At 36.1% G+C, this 23,709-nt stretch overlaps 3 protein-coding genes across 3 annotated transcripts; all 3 read left to right on the forward strand.

Moving 5' to 3' along the window:
* Window positions 1-265: 265 nt before the first annotated feature.
* Window positions 266-2,842, forward strand: LOC141164042 (protocadherin gamma-B1-like). Its single transcript, XM_073649207.1, has 3 exons — window positions 266-316; window positions 365-2,686; window positions 2,786-2,842. The coding sequence occupies exons 1-3, from the start codon at window positions 266-268 to the stop codon at window positions 2,840-2,842; spliced, it is 2,430 nt and encodes an 809-aa protein (XP_073505308.1).
* A 5,204-nt stretch (window positions 2,843-8,046) lies between these two features.
* LOC141164043 (protocadherin gamma-B1-like) lies at window positions 8,047-14,436 on the forward strand. Its single transcript, XM_073649208.1, has 6 exons — window positions 8,047-10,473; window positions 12,252-12,349; window positions 12,490-12,547; window positions 12,685-12,804; window positions 13,513-13,565; window positions 14,325-14,436. The coding sequence occupies exons 1-6, from the start codon at window positions 8,047-8,049 to the stop codon at window positions 14,434-14,436; spliced, it is 2,868 nt and encodes a 955-aa protein (XP_073505309.1).
* Window positions 14,437-17,714: 3,278 nt separating this feature from the next.
* LOC141164044 (protocadherin gamma-B1-like) lies at window positions 17,715-23,479 on the forward strand. Its single transcript, XM_073649209.1, has 4 exons — window positions 17,715-20,135; window positions 21,200-21,277; window positions 22,314-22,403; window positions 23,384-23,479. Exons 1-4 carry the CDS (start codon window positions 17,715-17,717, stop codon window positions 23,477-23,479), a joined length of 2,685 nt encoding a protein of 894 aa, XP_073505310.1.
* Window positions 23,480-23,709: the final 230 nt, after the last annotated feature.

Genomic DNA, 23,709 nt, shown 5'->3' on the forward strand with positions numbered 1-23,709 from the left:
AAGACATTGCAATTCTGTATTTTCACCTCTGAGCGCCGCTGTTTAACCATAAAGGAGAAAAATGCAAAACTAGAAATCCACTGGTATTTTCCTTTGTCACATTCATTGCTGATCTGCAGAAAGAATCACAGACATTTTCTGCATTCTCCTACACAGAGATAAAATTTAAAAAGATAATTAAAAATATGATGAAGATTTTTCGATTTAACATTTGCATTTGATGATAAAGCTTTGCTGGATATTTTGGGGAAAATCATCACTGAGGATGGACAAGATGGAGCCTCCTATACAGGGCTGTGCAGGAATCAGATGGCAAGTAATATATGTCTTATTTTCTTATTTTTGTTACTCAATCTCTGGTCAGATTCATTATTCCATTGTAGAAGAAATGAGGAAAGACTCTGTTATAGCAAATATTGCAGATGACCTTGGATTAGATATTAAGCAGCTCTCATCCAGAAAACTGAGGATTGTGTCCAGATCAGCAGAGAGATATTTCTATGTAAATTTAGATAATGGAAACCTGTATATAAAGGACAGGATAGACAGGGAGACATTGTGTGGTTCGGAGGCTTCATGTTTCTTAACCTTTGATGCTGTGGTTGAAAATCCATTCAAGAATTTTAACATTAAACTTGACATTCAGGATATAAATGATAATGCTCCCCAGTTCTATCAAAATAAAATTACCTTAGAAATTGTTGAATTGACATCACCAGGAGCAAGATTTGCTTTACAAAGTGCAGAAGATCCAGATATTGGTAGTAATTCAGTGCAGACATACAAGCTCAGTGATAATCAGTATTTTACACTCACTGAGAATATCAGAACAGATGGAAGTAAATATCCAGAGCTTGTCCTAGAGAAACCATTAGATCGAGAAACACAAGATACTCATGAATTAATACTAACAGCCTTAGATGGAGGAAATCCTATCAGGTCTGGTACAAAATCACTAAAGATCATTGTTATAGATGGTAATGATAATGCTCCCCTATTTGCTCAAGACATGTATACAGTCAACTTAAAGGAAAACATCCCAGTTAATTCTACAGTGATCACATTAAATGCTTCTGACAATGATGAAGGGATCAATGCACAGATCACATATTCTTTTATGAAAACATCTGGAAACATCCATCACACAGGAATATTCAGCATTAATCCAAATACTTTTGAAATCAAGATCAATGGAAACTTGGATTTTGAAGTAACAAAGAATTATGAACTTTCTGTACAAGCCAAGGATGGAGGAGGCCTTGTAGCTCATTGCAAGGTTCTGGTGCAAGTCATAGATGTAAATGACAATGCTCCTGAGATATCCATCACCTCATTATCTTCTTCTATTCCTGAGGACTCTGCCCCTGGAACAATGATCGCTCTGATTGAGATTCATGACCAAGATTCTGGCGATAATGCAGATGTTGACTGCCAAATTCTTGAAGATGTTCCCTTTAAATTATTATCATCAAACACTTACTATAGACTTGTTTTAAGTGCTGCCATAGACAGAGAGAAAACATCTTCTTATAATATCTCTGTTATAGCCACAGATAGAGGATCTCCACCTCTTTCCAGTACACGAGTTCTCACATTGGATATATCAGATTTCAATGACAACCCACCAATATTTGCTAAATCTACTTATGTGTCTTATGTGCCAGAGAACAATTTACCAGGAGCTTCAATATTCAGTATACAAGCCTCAGATCCAGACACTGGAGACAATGCAAAAATAATTTACTCAATTTCCAACACCATTACAGAAACTCCATCAATGACATCTTATCTCTCCATCAATATAGAGACTGGAGTTCTCTATGCTCAAAGATCATTTGATTATGAGCAGAACAAGGAGCTTATAATAGAAGTCACTGCCTCAGACAATGGATCCCCCTCTCTGCGCAGCAATGTTACATTATTTATCCATATAGTAGACCAGAATGATAATGCACCAAAGATCTTATACCCATCACCAGATACCGGTGGGTCAGCTGTATTTGAGATGGTTCCTTTTGTTTCTGAGCCTGGTTCTTTAATAACTAAAGTGGTGGCAGTGGATGCAGACTCCGGACACAATTCCTGGCTCTCTTATCATTTTATACAATTGTCAGACTTAAATCATTTTGTGATAAGTGAGCACACAGGAGAGATCAGAACATCACGTATTTTTCAAGAAAAGGACATGTTAAATTACAGGATTTTGGTAATGGTGAAGGACAATGGACATCCCACTCTCTCTGCTACAACCACCTTAAGTCTTATTATTGCAGATGACTTTCAGCAGGTTGTTCCTAAGCTCAGCAACAAACTGAAAGATGACGAAACTCAAAGCAACTTACAATTCTACTTAGTGGTTGGACTTGCACTTATTTCTTTGCTCTTTATAATAACTGTGATGGTGGCGATTATATCCAAATGTAAGCAGCCAAAACCATTACCAGCCTTCTCTTCTCTTACTACAAATCTGTATCCTCCAATTGATCCCAGGACCTTCTCCATGTATAGTGATGGATCGTTACCATTACCATACTCATATAATATGTGTGTGGCACTAGATCCTGCTGAAGGAGACTTTACTTACATGAATCCAAGTGGAAACGTTCCTGTGGAAAACCTGATTGATGCTGATAATACAGAACAAGGAACTGAATGTCTCACTGAAGCTTCTCTGAGCACAGAACAGGTAAGATGTTGTAACTTTTTGCCTGTTGTAAGGATGTCTGTATTGTGTAATTTTTCTTTTTTAGTATTATATATCCTTGATGGACATCTTTCCTTATAGCTGACTTTGAAGCTAAGCACTTGCTACCAGAGTTATCTTTCTATTCGTAGAATCTAAAATAGGCAGCCTCAACTTATTGATTATTCTTCCTGTGTGTTTAATTATTGCACCCTTTTTATGAAGCATTTAGTGGGGCTGTCCACTCTAGAAAACATATCTTTATACAACCTATTTGGAGTTTTCCTGATTAAGATTCTTCTCTTTTGGTGAAAAAGGGAAAGCTTTTATAAATGACAATTATCTCTCTGGAGGACGTGTACTGATTTGAATATACTTTTTGTTAGCTTAAGTGTTACTGATGTGATGCTGCAAGAAATTTTAGTATTCATAACCAGCATTCCCTGCACATTATTTACAATCACTAGGGGTTCAAACAAAATGATAAATGGTGTCCTTTTCACTGTGTAGTGACCCTTCTAAAAAGTGGTTGAAAAATGCATATTTGCTTCTCCACTGCGGCAATATCAGCACAGTGCAGGTATTTCACATTACAAACCCTTCTATCAGCTCTCCTCCATTTACAGAACTATCAGTTCTGATGTACTGCCTCCCTACCACCACTGCCTTTCTGGAGATATGTCAGTACCACACTTATGTATATTATGCTCAGGCAACTTATAATGGCTCTGCAGTGAGATAAGGGCTCTCATTATGTCTTACACAGGAGTAACCTATTCTGGAATACTCCTGTATGAGATGTAATATCATGTCTTGGCAGACAGTATGGGGGTAGGGGCAGTATAGCAGTGGTGACCCTGTTATCAAAGGAGGAGAGCTGATACAAATGTTTGTAATGTGGCACAGCTAAATTTAGCTATGCTGACTCTCTTCCCCACAATGACTCATACAGGAGGTTAGACCAGGAGAGCCGAGCTGTATTTTTATATATCACTCACTGAGAAACTTACTCTGAGCGATGGTAGAGGTGTGTTATTCTTTCTATTGATTGTTGCTGTCTCATTATGATTTGTCAGCATCAAATAGGGGGAAGTAAAAACCCCCCAGTGAAAACTGTTTGACCCATATGGAAATTAACTTATTAGGGGCCAAGTACTTTGATTGCTAATATCTCCGCAACATGAAAGCGACATTTAAAAAAAAATTTTAGTTCTAAAATGCATCCACTATTACATTGTATGTCCAATTAAACATTAAAAATTTGGTGAACAACTTTCAGGCCAAGTTCCAATGTTGCATATCAATTTCAAAACTTATTCAAAATTCTACATCAATCTACAAAGCGATATTTATCAGTGTAATGTTTTGCAAAAATTGAAATAAGCGATGACATCTTCAGGATAAAAGAATGCTCTGCAGTTTTCAAATCCAAAGCATTGGGCAATTTACACTATGTTCTTTTCAGAGCAAGTGCACAAGTTTTCCTAAAGTTTCATTCATATTCTGATTATTTAAATGACATTTTCCTTTTTCTGACTTTTCTACTCTATTACAATGACATGATTTTCTCATAGTTTGTAAATAGGAAAAAGCTTGAAAATTAAAACACATTTCACATGGTTGTTTCCTTTGGACAATTGATTGTCTAGTGACCCTATTCCCTCACATCTCCTTCAGTCCCTTTCTCCAGCTGTCACCACTCACCTAACTAAAATTTTCAACCTCTCCCTCTCATCTGGTATCTTTCCCTCTTCTTTTAAACATGCCAGCATACATCCATTACTTAAAAAATCATCCCTTGACCAGAACTGCACGGCCAACTACAGACCTGTTTCCAATCTTACATTTATCTCTAAACTCCTGGAATGCCTGGTTCATTCCCATCTAATCTGCTATCTCTCAGACAATTCTCTTCTTGACCCTCTACAATCTGGTTTCAGCTCTTTACATTCTACTGAAACTGCCCTCACTAAAGTCTCTAAAGCTCTACTAACAGCTAAATCTAATGGTCACTACTCCCTGCTGATTCTCCTGGATCTCTCTGCAGCATTCGACACTGTGGATCACCAGCTCCTCCTCACTATGCTCTGCACTATTGGCCTCAAGGACACTGTTCTCACCTGGTTCTCCTCCTATCTCTCTGACCGCTCCTTCTCTGTGTCTTTTGCCGGCTCCTCCTCCTCTCTCCTTCCCCTTACTGTCGGGGTTCCTTAAGGATCAGTCCCAGGCCCCCTTATTTTCCCCTTATACACCGCTCCTATTGGACAATCAGCAGATTCAGTTTTCAGTATGATCTCTATGCTGATGACACCCAATTATATATCTCTGCTCCGGACATCACCCCTGCATTACTACAAAAGACCAGTGATTGTCTTTCTGCTGTGTCTAACATTATGTCCTCCCTCTGCCTAAAACTGAATCTGTCAAAAACTGAACTACTCGTATTTTCTCCCTCCACTAACCTACCTGTGCCCGATATTGCCATTTCCATTTGTGGCTCAACCATTGCTCCCCAGCAACAAGCCCGCTGTCTTGGGGTCATTCTTGATTCAGATCTTTCCTTCACTCCTCACATCAAATCACTCGCTCGTTCATGTCATCTACACCTCAAAAACATCTCAAGAATCAGGACATTTCTCACCTTTGACTCAGCAAAAGCTCTTACTATAGCTCTTATTCATTCTTGTCTCGACTATTGCAACTCTGTACTAATTGGTCTCCCCTCCTACTAAACTCTCCCCTCTCCAATCCATCCTTAACACAGCATCAAGGATCATATACCTCGCCAACCGCTACACCGATGCCTCTTCCCTGTGCCAATCATCGCATTGGTTACCCATTTAAAAAAGAGTTCAATTTAAACTTATCACGCTTACCCACAAAGCGCTCCATGCTTCAGTACCCCCCTACGTCTCCTCACTTGTCTCAGTCTACCACCCTACACGTGCCCTCTGTTCTGCCAATGACTTAAAACTAAAATCCTCCATAATCCAAACTTCCCATTCCCGTCTCCAAGATTTCTCGCGTGTTGCGCCAATACTTTGGAATGCACTACCCAGGACAGTTCGATTAATTCCCAATACCCACAGTTTCAAGCTGACCCTAAAAACCCATTTCTTTAGACTGGCGTATCGCCTAAACACACTATCTGTCCGTCCCAGTTTTCCCCCATATTAAAATCTTTTTCAATTTCAGGTTCATACCATCCATGTACTTATCAGCCTCGGTCAGGACTGTACACATACTGGCTGGCGACCAGTCCATGTATTATTATTTATCCTATTTAGTATATCAAGGCTGCATTATACAATATATGTAGACTTTACCTTTTGTGTCTCCCCCATTTCCTCATAGACTGTAAGCTTGCGAGCAGGGCCCTCACTCCTTTTCATTTGAGAAATGCTTATTCTGTATTGTTTGCATAAGTCCCCCCCCCTAAAATTGTAAAGTGCTGCGGAATATGTTGGCGCTATAAAAATAAAAATTATTATTATTAATTGATTTATTGATAACTATAAAGGTTTTATGTCGATCATTTTTTTATTTTAGTTGAAGTATTGTACATCCTTTATATGAGGAACTAACATGTATTATGTAGTTGTATAGGATCTAAAGTAAGATATTATTGTGCCATATTTTATGCATAGAATACTACAGGAAAAAATGTAAACTTCCTTCCTATAAAATCTAGAATTTTAATATGTCCTAGGTAGAATAATCAATATTTCTATTAATAATTACATACATTTGCTAACTTAATAAATATACAGTATGTTATATAATTTTAGGTTTTTCAGTTTTCATCCTTACCATTACACTACTTTTTGGAATTCATACATTTTCTGAGAATCATTTAACTGTATAATGAAAATTAGCATTGTTACCTACTGCAAAACTATAAAACCAATTATTATTATTATTATTATTATTTATGTCAGCATTTTCCAAGACTATAATGTAGTAAACAAAGAGTTTGTGGCAATTCTGGAGTTAAAACAGATGTATTGAAAAGGAATTAAACTAATAAGGATCATAAAGTTTCTTAGTTATGAGCAAAATGACAATTGCATTTATTTAGTCTTGAGAATATATATTTTAGGCAACGACATGATAAATTTGGCTCCTACAAAAAATATGTTAAAGTGTTCCATGTAAAATTCCTTTCAAAGATAATGAGGTGCTGCCCTTTCTGAAAAAGTAAAATTTCAGTTTCTAGAGTAACAGTCTTTTTTCCAGTGCAGCGGTGAATCTGTAGATAATTCTATGGTACTTTAAGGGCCAATCATAGTAGGAGCAGCTAATTATTTAAAAAAATTGCTTTGCTGAAATATGTGCTAAAAAATGTAAAACAAATCCTAACATATTCATATTGTCAGAAACATCAAACAGGTGCTTTGAAGCATTACATTTGTCAACCCTCCAACATGTAAAGGCTAACTTGTTTTAAAATGTTGGTAAAATAGCAAGCGCTGCAGGCTTATGCTTTATGTGCTTTGTAATGCAGACAGGAATTTTGGAATTGGTTAATTGTTAGAGTTTGTTAATAATGTACTGTGAGAGCTCTTTGTGTATTGTACTGTGTGAGCTCTTTGTGTACTGTGTAAGCTCTTTGTTTTGTTTGTGTCATTTTTTTCCTGTATCTTTCATGCAGTGATATTGTAGAGAATAGTAGATGTATTTCTCAAGTGAAACAGATCATTCTATTAAAATATTTGAATGCTGATTAATAGTACTAAAAGTTTAAATCTGGAACAAAACAAATGTTCACATTAAAATTTGCTCTAAATCATGCCTCTGTTTCCTTTTCTATTGCCTGGATGAATTTCATAAACATAAGTCATTTTTTTATTTAAATATGTAACTATGCTTATCTTCTTATTAAGCCTGTGTAGTTATAATTTCTTAATTTATTTTTAAAGAAGTTAATCTTCTTGGGTGATTTTAACAGCCGATTATTGCTCTTTTATAAAAAATGAAAGTAAGAAAAGTTTAATAATAAAATGGAGAAAGCAAGAAACGTGTATACTGAATGTTTTGTTTATAGAATATAAACAGCATTACAAATTCAATATTTTGTATATTTCAAATTTAGACTTTATAAAGATATTGCAATTCTGTATTTTCACCTCTGAGCGCCGCTGTTTAACCAGTAAAAAGAAAAATGCAGCATAGGAAATCCACTGGAATTTTCCTTTGTCATTCACATAACTGATCTGAAGAAAGAGCCACAGACATTTTCTGGATTCTCCTGGACACAGAGATAAGGATAAAATTTGAAAAATGCAATTACAGACATCATGAATATTGTTCTATTTAACATATTGTTCTATTTTACTGGATTTCTTTTGGTGGGAAAATTATCCATGGACAAAGACAGGATGGAATCTCCTATTCAAGGAAGCACAAGAATCAGATGGCAAGTAATTTACATCTTATTTTCTTATCTTCATTACTCAGTCTCTGGTCAGATTCATTATTCCATTGTAGAAGAAATGAGGAAAGACTCTGTTATAGCAAATATTGCAGATGACCTTGGATTAGATATTAATCAGCTCTCATCTAGAAAACTGAGGATTGTGTCCAGATCAGCAGAGAGATATTTCTATGTAAATCTTAATGATGGAAATCTGTATATAAAGGACAGGATAGACAGAGAGACACTGTGTGGATCAGATGTTTCTTGCTTCTTAACCTTTGATGCTGTTGTTGAAAATACATTCAAGAATTTTAAGATCAAAGTTGACATTCAGGATATAAATGACAATTCTCCACAGTTTTATCATAAAACAATTACTTTGGAAATAATCGAATTTACATCAGAAGGAGCAAGATTTGCTTTAGAAAGTGCAGAAGATCCAGATATTGGTAGTAATTCAGTGCAGACATACAAGCTCAGTGATAATCAGTATTTTACACTCACTGAGAATATCAGAACAGATGGAAGTAAATATCCAGAGCTTGTCCTAGAGAAACCATTAGATCGAGAGACACAAGAAACTCATGAATTAATACTAACAGCCTTGGATGGAGGAAATCCTATCAGATCTGGTACAACACTATTAAATATAATTGTTACAGATGCCAATGATAATGCCCCTGTATTTACTCAGGATATGTATAAAGTCAATTTAAAAGAAAACATCCCAGTTAATTCTACTGTGATCATGTTAAATGCTACTGACAGTGATGAAGGAGTCAACGCGCAAATTGCTTATTATTTCAGAAAAAGCTCGGGAAACATCCATGATACAGGAATTTTTAGTATTAATTTAACTACTGGTGAAATCAAGACCCATAAAAATTTAGATTTTGAAATAACAAAAAATTATGAATTGTCTGTACAAGCCAAGGATGGAGGAGGCCTTGTAGCTCATTGTAAGGTACTGGTGGAAATCTTAGATGTGAATGACAATGCTCCTGAGATATCCATCACCTCATTATCTTCTCCTATTCCTGAGGATTTTGCACCTGGAACAATGATCGCTCTGATTGAAGCTCATGACCAAGATTCTGGAGATAATGCAGATGCTGACTGCCAAATTCTTGAAGATGTTCCCTTTAATTTATTGTCATCAGACACTTATTATAGACTTATTTTAAGTGCTTCCATGGATAGAGAGAAAACAGCTTCTTATAATATCTCCATTGTAGCTACAGATAGAGGATCTCCACCTCTTTCCAGTACACGAGTTCTCACATTGGATATATCAGATGTCAATGACAACCCACCAATATTTTCTAAGTCAACTTATGTGGCTTATGTGCCAGAGAACAATTTACCAGGGGCTTCAATATTCAGTATACAAGCCTCAGATCCTGACACCGGAGATAATGCTAGAATAATTTACTTAATTTCCAACACCATTACCGAAACTCCATCAGTGACATCTTATCTCTCCATCAATATAGAGACCGGAGTACTCTATGCTCAAAGATCATTTGATTATGAGCAGAACAAGGAGTTTATAATAGAAGTCACAGCCTCAGACAATGGATCCCCCTCTCTGAGCAGCAATGTTACATTATTTATCCATATATTGGACCAGAATGATAATGCACCTAAGATCTTATACCCATCACCAGATACTGTTGGGTCAGTTGCATTTGAGATGGTGCCATTTGTTTCTGAGCCCGGTTCTTTAATAACTAAAGTGGTGGCAGTGGATGCGGACTCTGGACACAATTCCTGGCTCTCTTACCACTTTATACAAGTGTCTGATCAAAATCATTTTGTCATAAGTGAGTACACAGGTGAGATCAGAACATCACGTATCTTTCAAGAAAAGGACATGTTAAATTACAAGGTTGTGGTAATGGTGAAGGACAATGGACATCCCACTCTCTCTTCTTCCACCACTTTAAGTCTTATTATTGCAGATGACTTTCAGCAGGTTGTTCCTAAACTCAAAAACAAACTGAAAGATGAAGAAACTCAAAGCAACTTACAATTCTACTTAGTGGTTGGACTTGCACTTATTTCTTTGCTCTTTATAATAACTGTGATGGTGGCGATTATATCCAAATGTAAGCAGCCAAAACCATTACCAGCCTTCTCTTCTCTCACTACAAATCTGTATCCTCCAATTGATCCCCGGACCTTCTCCATGTATAGTGATGGATCGTTACCTTTACCATATTCATATAATATGTGTGTGGCACTAGATCCTGCTGAGGGAGACTTTACTTACATGAATCCAAGTGGAAATGCTCCTGTGGAAAACCTGATTGATGTGGATAATACAGAACAAGGAACTGAATGTCTCAAAGAAGCATCTCCAAGAGCAGAGCAGGTAAAATGTTTTTACTTTCTGCCTGTGGTATAACGTTCTATAATATGTACTTTGTGATTTCTAAAATTATTTGTTCTCTAAGAGTAATTTTATGTACAGCTGACTTCGAAGTTCATCACTTGATGCCAGAGTTTACTTTCTATGAGAATAATCAAAAATAGTCAGTCTCAACCTATTAATAATTCTTCCTTTGTGTTTACTTATACTATTATAATATTGCAACAATATTTATGATGTCGCTAGATTCTTTTCTTATGACCAAAAGGGAAAGCTGATATAAATAACAATCATCTCTCTGCAGGACTTGTTTTGCCCTGCATTACATAGACAATGTATTAATTTGAATAAATTCTGTGTAATGCTTAAAGAGTATCCATCATTTAAATTTTGTTGATCAATCTATATTAGACATGAAAATAAGTTTCTTAGTTATATATAAGTGCATCCCACTAAATTAGAATATCATCAAAAAGTTAATTTATTTCCGTTCTTCAATACAAAAAGTGAAACTCATATATTATATAGAGTCATTACAAACAGAGTGATCTATTTCAAGTGTTTATTTCTGTTAATGTTAATGATTATGCCTTACAGCCAATGATAACACAAAAGTCATTATCTCAGTAAATTAGAATGATTAACAAATAACACATGCAAAGGCTTCCTAAGTGTTTACAAAGGTCCCTAAGTCTGTTTCAGTAGGCTCCACAATCGTGGGGAAGACTGCTGACTTGACCGATGTCCAGAAGGCAGTCATTGACACACTCCACAAGGTCCCAGAGTTCCAATTTTCATTTGGAAATCAAGGTCCCGGAGTCTGTAGGAAGAGTGGAGAGGCACACAATCCAAGGTGCTTGAGGTCTAGTGGGAAGTTTCCACAATCAGTGATGGTTTGGGGAGCCAGGAGGAGAAAGAAACTCTTTTCTCTAATAAGATGAAAAAAAAATTAAAACAACGGTTACTCTTAATTTTCTCTATGGTGACGCTGCAGGATAATTTAGCCTACTCAGCCAGAATTTTCTTTAGATTAAAAAAAAATTGTAAATGTATTAATAGAGGGACAACTAGTGTCCTGTTTATTGTTGAGGTACCCATCAAGAAAGCCGTAATTGCTAAGTGCCTAAAAGTTTAGTACTTAAAAAAAACGGATATGCAGATGGATCCCCAGTCTAGCACTGCAACTTCATTAACAACTTTTAATGTAGGCTAAGTTCCAATGTAGCATGTCAATTACAGATCTCATGCTGCAAAAATACTGCATTAATCTACAAAGTGGTATTTATCAGTATGGTATGGTATATTGCAAAGGGTTAAATACGCGATGACATATTGAGCATTAATGAACATGTTGCAGATTTCAAATCTAGAGCATTGGTCAATTTACACTACATAAATGTCACCTTCATATATTAGTATATAAATGTTTGGAGCAAAAAAAAATCTAATAAAAGGAAATCTTCTTTGCACTAGATTTAAAAATCTTGTTTTTTTCCTATGAACAATTAATTCATTTGATAACTGATTAAGGCTTCTTGTAGATAATTTTCTTTTTTTTATTAAAGTGGGGCATTGACACCCTTATATGAGGAACAGACATGTATTATATGGTTATAGAGACTTTAAAGTACATTATTGTTATTTTACGTATAGAATGCTGCAGAAAAAATCATAAATTTCCTATCTGCGTAAAATCTATAATGGTTAAATGACCTGAGAAGAAAAATAGATATTCTCAAAAAATGACATATATTTGATAATTTAGTGTTAATATCTTGTAGAATTTGACGTGTTCAGAATTTATTCATACTAATGATGAGCAAATGTGCTCCGATAAGGGGTTATCTGATCACACTCGGGTGCTAACCAAGTATCTTAGGTGCGTTTGGAAAATAGATTTGCGTCACCACCTGTTTGTCAGGCAGTCCTTGCATGTGTTGCGACTGTCAAACAGCCGCAAATCAAGCAGCCGCGGTGACGCAAACCTATTTTGAAAGCACACTGAAGATACTCGGTTAGCACACGAGCGTGCTCGGATGACCCCTTATCACTAATCCTTACCATTTTACCACCGTTTGTAAGTCATACATTTTCTAAGCATCATTTACTAAAACTGTCTAATAAAAGCAAACCTTGTTACCTACAGCAAAAAAAAATAAAAGTATTATTATTAGTATTCTATTATTATGATTTAATACTACATATTTGTAAAAGAAAATTTTGTCAGGGAGAACACTGGATGGATCACGCAGTTTGCACCACAGTCACCCGTTTGTCAGGGAACACAATTCCGCTGCCTCCAAGCATCAGGACAATTGCACAATTGACTATCGAGTGATGGACGAGGCCGCGGCTGTTCCACTACTAGGCCGGTTATTGGGAAGCTCAAAGTGAGTGTATGGAATTTACACCTACGATTCCAACACATGGAATATATATATACCCTGGTACAGTCACTGCCAACTCCACAATAACTAAAGGGAACTACTAGCTGCCACCACCATTATTTTATGCAGGCCAATTGGACACCCGTTACAGGTAGCGTATGGCCTCAGGGGTGCGGTTTACAGAGCAAAAGGAACAGAGCTATTAAATTTTATATATCTAACGTGAAAAGGTAGGCAGTGTTTATAAAAAGATACAAAGATAATACAAAATAGGAACAAAATAGGAACAAAACTACAGTATATACAATTACATAAAATAAAGGGATAACAAAAGAAAATTACTAAACCTGTGTCACAGAAATGGCTCAGAGCTTAGCAGAGGGAGATACTACTTAGGAAAATGGACAGAACCTACAGCAAGCTGTACCCTTAAGGACTGACAAAATACAAAAACCCAAATTCTACTTTTTATTAGATCAAGGTTATGCCCTCATATCTCCCCTTGGTGAGCTCATATGGGGGCTGGTTGTGGGATGTGCTAGGTCTGTTAGAGTTTTATGAGATCCCTAACTTTCAGGCTATCTTTGCTCCTGGAGGTCCCAGGCGGTAGATATGGTTGTAATGTTTCCTATTGCGATTTCACCTTTCTATAAAGATTAAACATGGCATGGATAGCATCATCCTTCAGACCAATAGTAAGTTGGAGGGGTTAGAATGGCCTTACGGTGATGTGAGGGAATGCGTTAAGTTCATCCCTTCGCTACGATGCGAAAAATATATCTCCCATAAATATCAGAACAATGCAAACTCCAATACTCATCACTGACCACTGGCTTCAAAGTGTCTGAAACAAGCCCTTTGAACAGAGGAAGCTCTCGCCTCAGAATTGTACTCTTCTGCATCTGTATAAATGAATCCCAGTCTTGGTGGCTTGTTTCCAGAGCAGATCTCTGCTGTAATTACTTGATCACTGCAGGAGGTTTCTACTTCAATGGAGGGGGATTGCCAGCTCTTTCTCACTTCCCCAGTTATAATTAATCCCATATGTTCAATGTGAGGGTGATATGTTCCTTCTCCAGAGATGTCTTTATGGATTTTAATTTTCCTCTATTACAATATTATTAAATCAGCTTTAACGGAATTATTTCAAAGCAGTTTTAGAAATGGAATCTGAGCTCTGATTTGTTGTTATGATGAGAAACAACGCCAGTTCATCTGGTGAAAACTTTTTTTCATATATATATAAAGCCCTCTGTTCCTACATGATTTCCCATCCTGCTGCCGTCTTGCCGCAGTTCCTCCAATTTTGTAGGGGTTTGCCAAAAATTACATGAAAATGCCAAAGTAGCAACATTTTAATGCAGCCTTGCGTTGTGCAAAAAAATTGACACTTAAAAGATTTTCAGATTAGTTTTCTAATGTTAAAGCTTTGATAAATTAAGGACAAAATGTGTTATGTATTTAAAGGATGTTTTACTTCAGTATAATGTCTAAAACCAAGAGTTTGCAGAAGTACTGGAGTGGGGAAAAAAGAAAAACAGCTAAACTAATTGGAATCATGGACAATTTTAGGACATGATGAATTTGTTTTTTACAAAAAATATGTTAAAAAAAATGTTCCATGTAAAATTCTCTAAAAAAATGAGCTGCTGTCTCTTTCTGGAGAGGAAAAAAGTTAAATCTTTAGAATAAGTTTCTGTGAATTTGTAGAAAATCCTACAGTACTTCAAGAGCTGGACATAGTTGGAGATGTTGATTGACTTCGTTTTCTCAAATATTTGCTTATACTCATAAAAGTAAAGAATCATTACAAATACATACAGTTATATGAAAAAGTTTGGGCACCCCTATTAATCTTAAGCTTAATGTTTTATAAAAATTGGTGTTTTTGCAACAGCTATTTCAGTTTGATATATGTAATAACTGTTGGACACAGTAATGTTTCTGCCTTGAAATGAGATTTATTGTACTAACAGAAAATGTGCAATCTGCATTCAAACAAAATTTGACAGGTGCATAAGTATGGGCACCCTTATCATTTTCTTGTTTTAAATACTCCTACCTACTTTTTACTGACTTACTAAAGCACTTTTTTTGGCTTTGTAACCTCATTGAGATTTGATCTTCATAGCCTGGTGTATGCAATCATGAGAAAAGCTACTTAAAGTGGCCACTTGCAAGTTGTTCTCCTGTTTGAATCTCCTCTGAAGAGTGGCATCATGGGCTCCTCAAAACAACTGTCAAATGATCTGAAAACAAAGATTATTCAACATAGTTGTTCAGGGAAAGGATACAAAAAGCTGTCTCAGAGATTTAACCTGTCAGTTTCCATTGTGAGGAACATAGTAAGGAAATGGAAGAACACAGGGACAGTTCTTGTTAAGGCCAGAAGTGGCAGGCCAAGAAAAACATCAGAAAGGCAGAGAAGAAGAATGGTAAGATCAGTCAAGGACAATTCTCAGACCACATCCAGAGAGCTGCAGCATCAACTTGCTGCAGATGGTGTCACTGTGCATCGGTCAACTATACAACGCACTTTGCACAAGGAGAAGCTGTATGGGAGAGTGATGCGAAAGAAGCCGTTTCTGCAAGCACGCCACAAACAGAGTCGGCTGAGGTATGCAAAAGCACATTTGGAGAAGACAATTTCTTTTTGGAAGAAGGTCCTGTGGACTGATGAAACCAAGATTGAGTTGTTTGATAATACAAAAAGGCGTTATGCATGGCGGCAAAAAAACACAGCATTCCAAGAAAAACACTCACTACCCACAGTAAAATTTGGTGGAGGTTCCATCATTCTTTGGGGCTATGTGGCCAATGCCGGCACCGGGAATCTTGTTAAAGTTGAGGGACGCATGGATTCCACTCAGTATCAGCAGATTCTTGACAATAATGTTCAAGAATCAGTGATAAAGTTGAAGTTACGCCGGGGATGGATCATTCAGCAAGACAATGATCCAAAACACCGCTCCAAATCTACTCAGGCATTCATGCAGAAGAACAATTACAATGTTCTGGAATGGCCATCCCAGTCCCCAGACCTGAATATCATTGAACATCTGTGGGATCATTTGAAGAGGGCTGTCCATGCTCGGCAACCATCAAACTTAACTGAACTGGAATTGTTTTGTAAAGAGGAATGGTCAAAAATACCTTCATCCAGGATCCAGGAACTCATTAAAAGCTACAGGAAGCGACTAGAGGCTGTTATTTTTGCAAAAGGAGGATCTACTAAATATTAATGTCACTTTTCTGGTGAGGTGCCCATACTTATGCACCTGTCAAATTTTGTTTGAATGCAAATTGCACATTTTCTGTTAGTACAATAAACCCCATTTCAAGGCAGAAAGATTACTGTGTCCAACAGTTATTACATATATCAAACTGAAATAGCTGTTGCAAAAACACCAATTTTTATAAAACATTAAGCTTAAGATTAATAGGGGTGCCCAAACTTTTTCATATAACTGTATAGCCAAAAACTTCCAACAAATACCTTGAAACGTTTCATTTTTCAGCCCACAGTCATATAAATGCAAACTTGTTCAAAGATGTTGGCTTAGTTAACACATTGCTATTTTTTGTGTTGAAAAGAACAGAAATGGCAATGTGCTTAGTAAAGTTTGTTAATAGTGTACTGTGTGAGCTCTTTGGTTGGTTTGTGTCAGCTTTCCCACTAATCCTCCCTGTTGTGATATTGCAAATAATATTTGTTGTATGTCTCTAGTAAATGAGTTAATTCCCCCCAAATCCCTGAGTTCTGAATGATTCTACTGAAAGCAAAAATCTGCAACATAAAAAATCTACACATTAAAATTACCTTTTTACCAGTTCGCTGTAAATCATGCCTCTGCCTCTTCTACTACTCCCTGGATGAATTTGATAAACATAACGATTGAGAATCAGAAAAAGCTTGTGGGAAATTCTGCCAATAGATGAAGGATGTCCAAAGTAAGTTAGATGAAGAGTTTTTATTTTCTTATGCATTTCGGAGTTGATCCAACTTCTTCCTCAGATTCTGAAATGTGTAAGATTCTTCACCTACTTTACTTTGGAAATCCACATTCACTGGCAGCGCCTAGAATTTCCAGCAAATTTTTTCTAATTCTCAAACGTTCATTCCAGGTCCAGCAGTGCATGCCTAGAAACCAGAGGTTGGGGCTGCTGCCATCTATGGTGAACTAACACGCCCTCTCCATTGTTGTGCCTGGCCTACTATGCACATCCTCCTCTGGAGACCAGTGCACGATCTGGTATTGAAACTAGATCTACAGATTTATACACGGATCGCTTTCCTATTATTGTGATTGTTAAGTATAAGTAACTTTTCAACTGTACTATGTAACTATGCTTATCTTTTTATAAAGCTTATGCACTTATAACTTTATTATTTTTAAATAATTTAATTTTCTTGGTTGTTTTTAATGGCTGTTTATTTCTGTTTTATAAAAACTGAATATAATAACGGTTTAATAATAAAATGCAGAAAACTGGAAAAAAAGTTCACTGAATGTTTTATCTTTAGAATACTAACAGCAACACAAATTAAATATTTTAAATACATCAAATTTATATTTTATAAAGAAATTGCAATTCTTTATTTTCACCTCTGAGCGCCGCTGTTTAACCATAAAGTAAAAAAATGCAGAACTGAAAATCCATTGGAATTTTCCTTTGTCACTCACATTGCTGATCTGCAGAAGGAACCACAGACATTTGCTGGATTCTCCTGGACACACAGCTAAAAGGATATGAATTGAAAACACAATTACAGATATCATGAATATTGTTCTATTTAACATTTGCATTTGATGAGAAAGCCTTACTGGATTATTTTAGGAAAAATTATCCCTGAAGATGGACAGGATTAAATCTCCTATACAGGGCTACACAGGAATCAGATGGCAAGTAATATATGTGTTATTTTCTTATCTCTATTACTCAGTCTCTGGTCAGGTTCATTATTCCATTGTAGAAGAAATGAGGAAAGACTCTGTTATAGGAAATATTGCAGATGACCTTGGATTAGATATTAATCAGCTCTCATCTAGAAAACTGAGGATTGTGTCCAGGTCAGCAGAGAGATATTTCTATGTAAATCTTAATAATGGAAATCTGTATATAAGGGACAGGATAGACAGAGAGACATTATGTGGATTAGATGTTTCTTGTTTCTTAACCTTTGATGCTTTGGTGGAAAATCCTTTCAATAATTTTAAGATCAAAGTTGACATTCAGGATATTAATGACAATTCTCCACAGTTTTATCATAAAACAATTACTTTGGAAATAATCGAATTTACATCAGAAGGAGCAAGATTTGCTTTAGAAAGTGCAGAAGATCCAGATATTGGTAGTAATTCAGTGCAGACATACAAGCTCAGTGATAATCAGTATTTTATACTCACTGAGAATATCAGAACAGATGGGAGTAAATATCCAGAGCTTGTCCTAGAGAAACCATTAGATCGAGAAACACAAGAAACTCATGAATTAATACTAACAGCCTTGGATGGAGGAAATCCTATCAGGTCTGGTACAATATTAATAAATATAATTGTTATAGATGGTAATGACAATGCCCCTATATTTACCCAGGATATGTATAAAGTCAATTTAAAAGAAGACATCCCAATTAATTCTACAGTGATCATTTTAAATGCAACAGACAATGATGAAGGGGTTAACGCACAAATTGCATATTATTTCAGAAAAAGCTCAGGATACATCCATGATACAGGAACATTTAGCATAAATACAAGTACTGGTGAAATCAAGACTCATAAAAATATAGATTTTGAAGTAATAGAAAATTATGAATTGTCTGTACAAGCCAAGGATGGAGGAGGCCTTGTAGCTCATTGTAAGGTTCTGGTGGAAGTCATAGATGTAAATGACAATACTCCTGAGATATCCATCACCTCACTATCTTCTCCTATTCCTGAGGATTCTGCCCCTGGAACAATGATCGCTGTGATTGAAGTCCATGATAAAGATTCTGGAGATAATGCAGATGTTGACTGCCAAATTCTTGAAGATGTTCCCTTTAATTTATTGTCATCAGACACTTACTATAGACTTGTTTTACAAACCACTATTGACAGAGAAAGAACACCATGTGTTAATATTACTGTTATTGCTACAGATAGAGGATCTCCTTCTCTTTCCAGTACACGAGTTCTCACATTGGATATATCAGATGTCAATGACAACCCACCAATATTTACTAAATCTACTTATGTGTCTTATGTGCCAGAGAATAATTTACCAGGAGCTTCAATATTCAGTATACAAGCCTCAGATCCTGATATTGGAGACAATGCAAAAATAATTTACTCAATTTCTAACACCATTACAGAAACTCTATCAATGACGTCTTATCTCTCCATCAATATAGAGACGGGAGTTCTCTATGCTCAAAGATCATTTGATTATGAGCAGAACAAGGAGTTTATAATAGAAGTTACAGCCTCAGACAATGGATCCCCTTCTCTGAGCAGCAATGTTACATTATTTATCCATATTGTGGACCAGAATGATAATGCACCAAAGATCTTATACCCATCACCAGATAATGGTGGGTCAGGTGCATTTGAGATGGTTCCTTTTGTTTCTGAGCCTGGTTCTTTAATAACTAAAGTGGTGGCAGTGGATGCAGATTCTGGACATAATTCCTGGCTCTCTTATCATTTTATACAATTGTCAGACTTAAATCATTTTGTGATAAGTGAGTACACAGGGGAGATTAGAACATCACGTATCTTTCAAGAAAAGGACATGTTAAATTACAGGATTGTGGTAATGGTGAAGGACAATGGACATCCCACTCTCTCTGCTACAACTACCTTAAGTCTTATTATTGCAGATGACTTTCAGCAGGTTGTTCCTAAGCTCAGCAACAAACTGAAAGATGAAGAAACTCAAAGCAACTTACAATTCTACTTAGTGCTTGGGCTTGCACTTATTTCTTTGCTCTTTATAATAACTGTGATGGTGGTGATTATATCCAAATGTAAGCAGCCGAAACCATTACCAGCCTTCTCTTCTCTCACTACAAATCTGTATCCTCCGATTGATCCCAGGACCTTCTCCATGTATAGTGATGGATCGTTACCTTTACCATACTCATATAATATGTGTGTGGCACTAGATCCTGCTGAGGGAGACTTTACTTACATGAATCCAAGTGGAAATGTTCCTGTGGAAAACCTGATTGATGCTGATAATACAGAACAAAGAAGTGAAAATCTCAAAGAAACATCTCCGTGTGAAGAACAAGTAAGATGTTTTAATTTTCTGCTTATAGTATAAAGGTCTGTAATATGTACTTTATGATTTCTAGAGTTATTTTGTCATTCAGTATCAACCATTTTAATAGCTGATTTTGAAGCTAATCGCTTGCTACTGGAGTTTACGTTCTATAGGGAGAATCTAAAATGTAGTTTTTTGTGTTCTTGAAACCATGTAGAAAAATTGAAAGCCTTATCTATACTGGACAAGACTTTTTGTTTCAGCAGGGGGCGACCTAAGCACCATTATTTACCCACTTCTTCTTAAATCTAAAATACACACTGTGTCGATTGATAACTCTTCCTTTGTATTTAATTTTCACAACTTTTTTTATGATGCAGTTAGAAAGTTGGGCTACTCTAGAAAATTTATGTTTTTAACCTTTTGAGCATTTCCTGTTCAAGATTCATATCTTTTGGTAAGAAGGTAAAGCTGATATAAACAACATCTATTCCTCTGGAGGACTTGCACTGCCCTGTATTATGCATATAATGCATTGAATTGAATAGACTTGGTGTAAGTTCGGAATTAAACAGTACACATGAAAATAATTAACTTTGTAAAATATCTTAACAGAAAAATCAGCTTTTTTATCCCTAGGGACTGGGGACTCTCAATTTATGAGTAAAATCGGAATTCAATGTAGACAGATTTTCACGTTACTGAGATGTAATTTGTAAAAGCACCAGCTTTCACTTCCTATGAAGAGGCGAGAAGGAGGGAGGAACTAGAGGCAGACAAACACTTTCTACTGAAAGATCTACTGTTACAGTTCTCCATAGAGCTTTATGAGCACAAGTGTCATCTCCTATCTCAATAATTGGAAAATCTGTATTCACTGAAGACACATTTTATCTCTGAATTGAGTATTTTGAGAACGAATGGTCAGTCCAAGTTGAGAAATAAAGGCATTTCTCTAATATGCTATATTGCAAAGTTTCTTCTTTTCATGTGTACTACAGATTTATGGGAAAATAATTAGACAATGGTTATTTTTTAATGCTATTTATGGTACAGGAAAGCTTACCCTTCACAGCTAGCATTCCTTTTAGGTTATAGGTAATTTCTTAAGGTCCCAACAGAGGGACAATTTGTGTTCTGTTTACTGGGAAGGAACCATCAAGAAATCAGTAATTGTTAAAAGTGGAAAGAACACCAGGTCACCCTGACTCAGGCGTCCTGAAGCATGGAATAGCGAGGAACCACTCGTTGTGCAAATTCAATTAAAAAAAGGGGGAATCATAGAATCATAGAATGGTAGAGTTGGAAGGGACCTCCTGGGTCATCTGGTCCAACCCCCTGCTCAACGCAGGATTCACTAAATCATCTCAGACAGATGTCTGTCCAGCCTCTGTTTGAAGACGTCCATTGAAGGGGAACTCACCACCTCTCGTGGCAGCCTGTTCCACTCATTAATCACCCTAACTGTCAAAAAGTTTTTTCTAATATCTAATCTGTGTCTCCTCCCATTTAGTTTCATCCCATTGCTTCTAGTCTTTCCTTGTGCAAATGAGAATAAAGATGATCCTTCTACAATGTGACAGCCCTTGACATATTTGTAGACAGCTATTAAATCTCCTCTCAGTCTTCTTTTTTGCAAGCTAAACATTCCCAAATCCTGCAACCGTTCCTCATAGGACATGGTTTGCAGACCAGTCACCATTCTGGTCGCTCTTCTCTGAACTTGCTCCAGTTTGTCTATGTCTTTTTTAAAATGTGGTGCCCAAAACTGTACACAGTATTCCAGATGAGGTCTGACCAAAGAGGAGTAAAGACCGATAATGACTTCACGTGATCTAGACTGTATGCTTCTGTTAATACATCCCAGAATTGTATTTGCCTTTTTTGCTGCTGCATCACACTGTTGACTCATGTTCAGTCTATGATCTATTAGTATACCTAAGTCTTTTTCACATGTACTGTTGCTTAGCTCTATTCCTCCCATTCTGTATATGCTTTTTTCATTTTTATTGCCCAGATGTAGTACTTTGCATTTTTCCCTGTTAAAAACCATTCTGTTGGTTGCTGCCCACTGCTCCAGTTTATTTAGGTCTTTTTGAATCCTCTCTCTCTCTCTTCTCTAGTATTAGCTATCCCTCCTAGCTTTGTGTCATCAGCAAATTTAATCAGTTTACCCTCAATTCCTTCATCTAAATCATTTCTCAGAGCTGTGAGAAAGAACGCAGGTTGGAGCATTCGAAACGCGTTGCTATTCCTGTTACGACTATGGAAACTGATTTTATGGACAAAAGTTCTGTTTGCTGTACCTAAAAAGCTGGAACCCTCCCCTTTTTTTACTTGAATTGTTAAAAGCAGACTACTTGAAAAATGGATATGGACATGGTTGCCCACTCCAGGACTGCAGCTTAAATAACAACTGTTAGGCCAAGTTTCAATTTAGTGCTGTAATTATAAATCTCATGCTGCAAAAATACTACATCGATCTATAAAGTGATATCTACCGGTATAGTGTATTACAAAATGACATAATCAGGATGAATTAACATGATGTGGATTTAAAATGCAAAGTATTCGGCAATTTACACAGCATATATTGCACGAAGTTTCCTAAAATCCTATATGGACTTTTCAACTCTATTACATTGACATAGTTTTCTTTTAGTTTGTGATTGGGGAAAATCTAATAAATTAAAGAGAACTTTGCCCTAGATTAAAAAAAAATTGGTTGTTTCCTATGGACAATTGATTTATTGATTACTCTTAAGGCTTCTTGTGGATCTTTTTTTAGATGGAATATTCTACATCTGAGATATATGAGAAACTTACATGCTTTATTATGTGGTTAAAAGTCTAAAGTACAATATCAATGTGCAAGATTTTGACTAGAATACTAAAGGTAAAATTGTAAAATTCCAATCTCCATAAAATGTAGAATTGTAATATGTCCTAGATAGAAAAATAGATATTTTTAAAAAATGGCTTACATTTACTAATATAATCGTAATATGTTGTAGAATTTGGAGGTTTTCAATTTTCGTCCTTACTATTGTATTACTTTTTGTACGTCATACATTCTGTGATCATAATTCACTAAAACTGTCTAATAAAAAGTATCCGTTTTACCTTCAGAAAAAAATATTATTATTTTATCTATTGTATCAGCAGTTATTATTCCAAAGAAGTTTTAGAAATGGAATCTGAGCTCTGATTGGTTTTTATAAGTTACAACAGATTTCCTGGCAATACTTTTTATACATAAATCCCTCTGTGCTTAGATAAAGTGTGTTGTGTATTTAAATGAGGTTTTCCAAGACTATGATGTCCTAAACCAAGAGTTTGAGAAAGTACTGGAGTTGAAAAAAGATATATAAAAGGTAACTAAACTAATTGGGATCAAGGAGAATCTTAGTTATGAGCAAAGAAGAAAATGAAATTCATTATTAAGACAATGGGGCGCTGTCTCTTCTGGTGAATATTAAAGTTCAATCTCTAGAATAACATTCTTTTTTGCCAGTGCATCTTTGAATCTGTAGAAAATCCTACAGTAATACAGGAGCCGATCATAATAGAAACAGTTGATTGTTTGAGAAATGGTTTTGTT

The sequence above is a fragment of the Phyllobates terribilis genome, unplaced genomic scaffold (genome assembly GCF_046119375.1).
Source record: "Phyllobates terribilis strain yellow unplaced genomic scaffold, ASM4611937v1 Scaffold_10__3_contigs__length_209671492, whole genome shotgun sequence".
Classification (NCBI taxonomy): Eukaryota; Metazoa; Chordata; class Amphibia; order Anura; family Dendrobatidae; genus Phyllobates; species Phyllobates terribilis.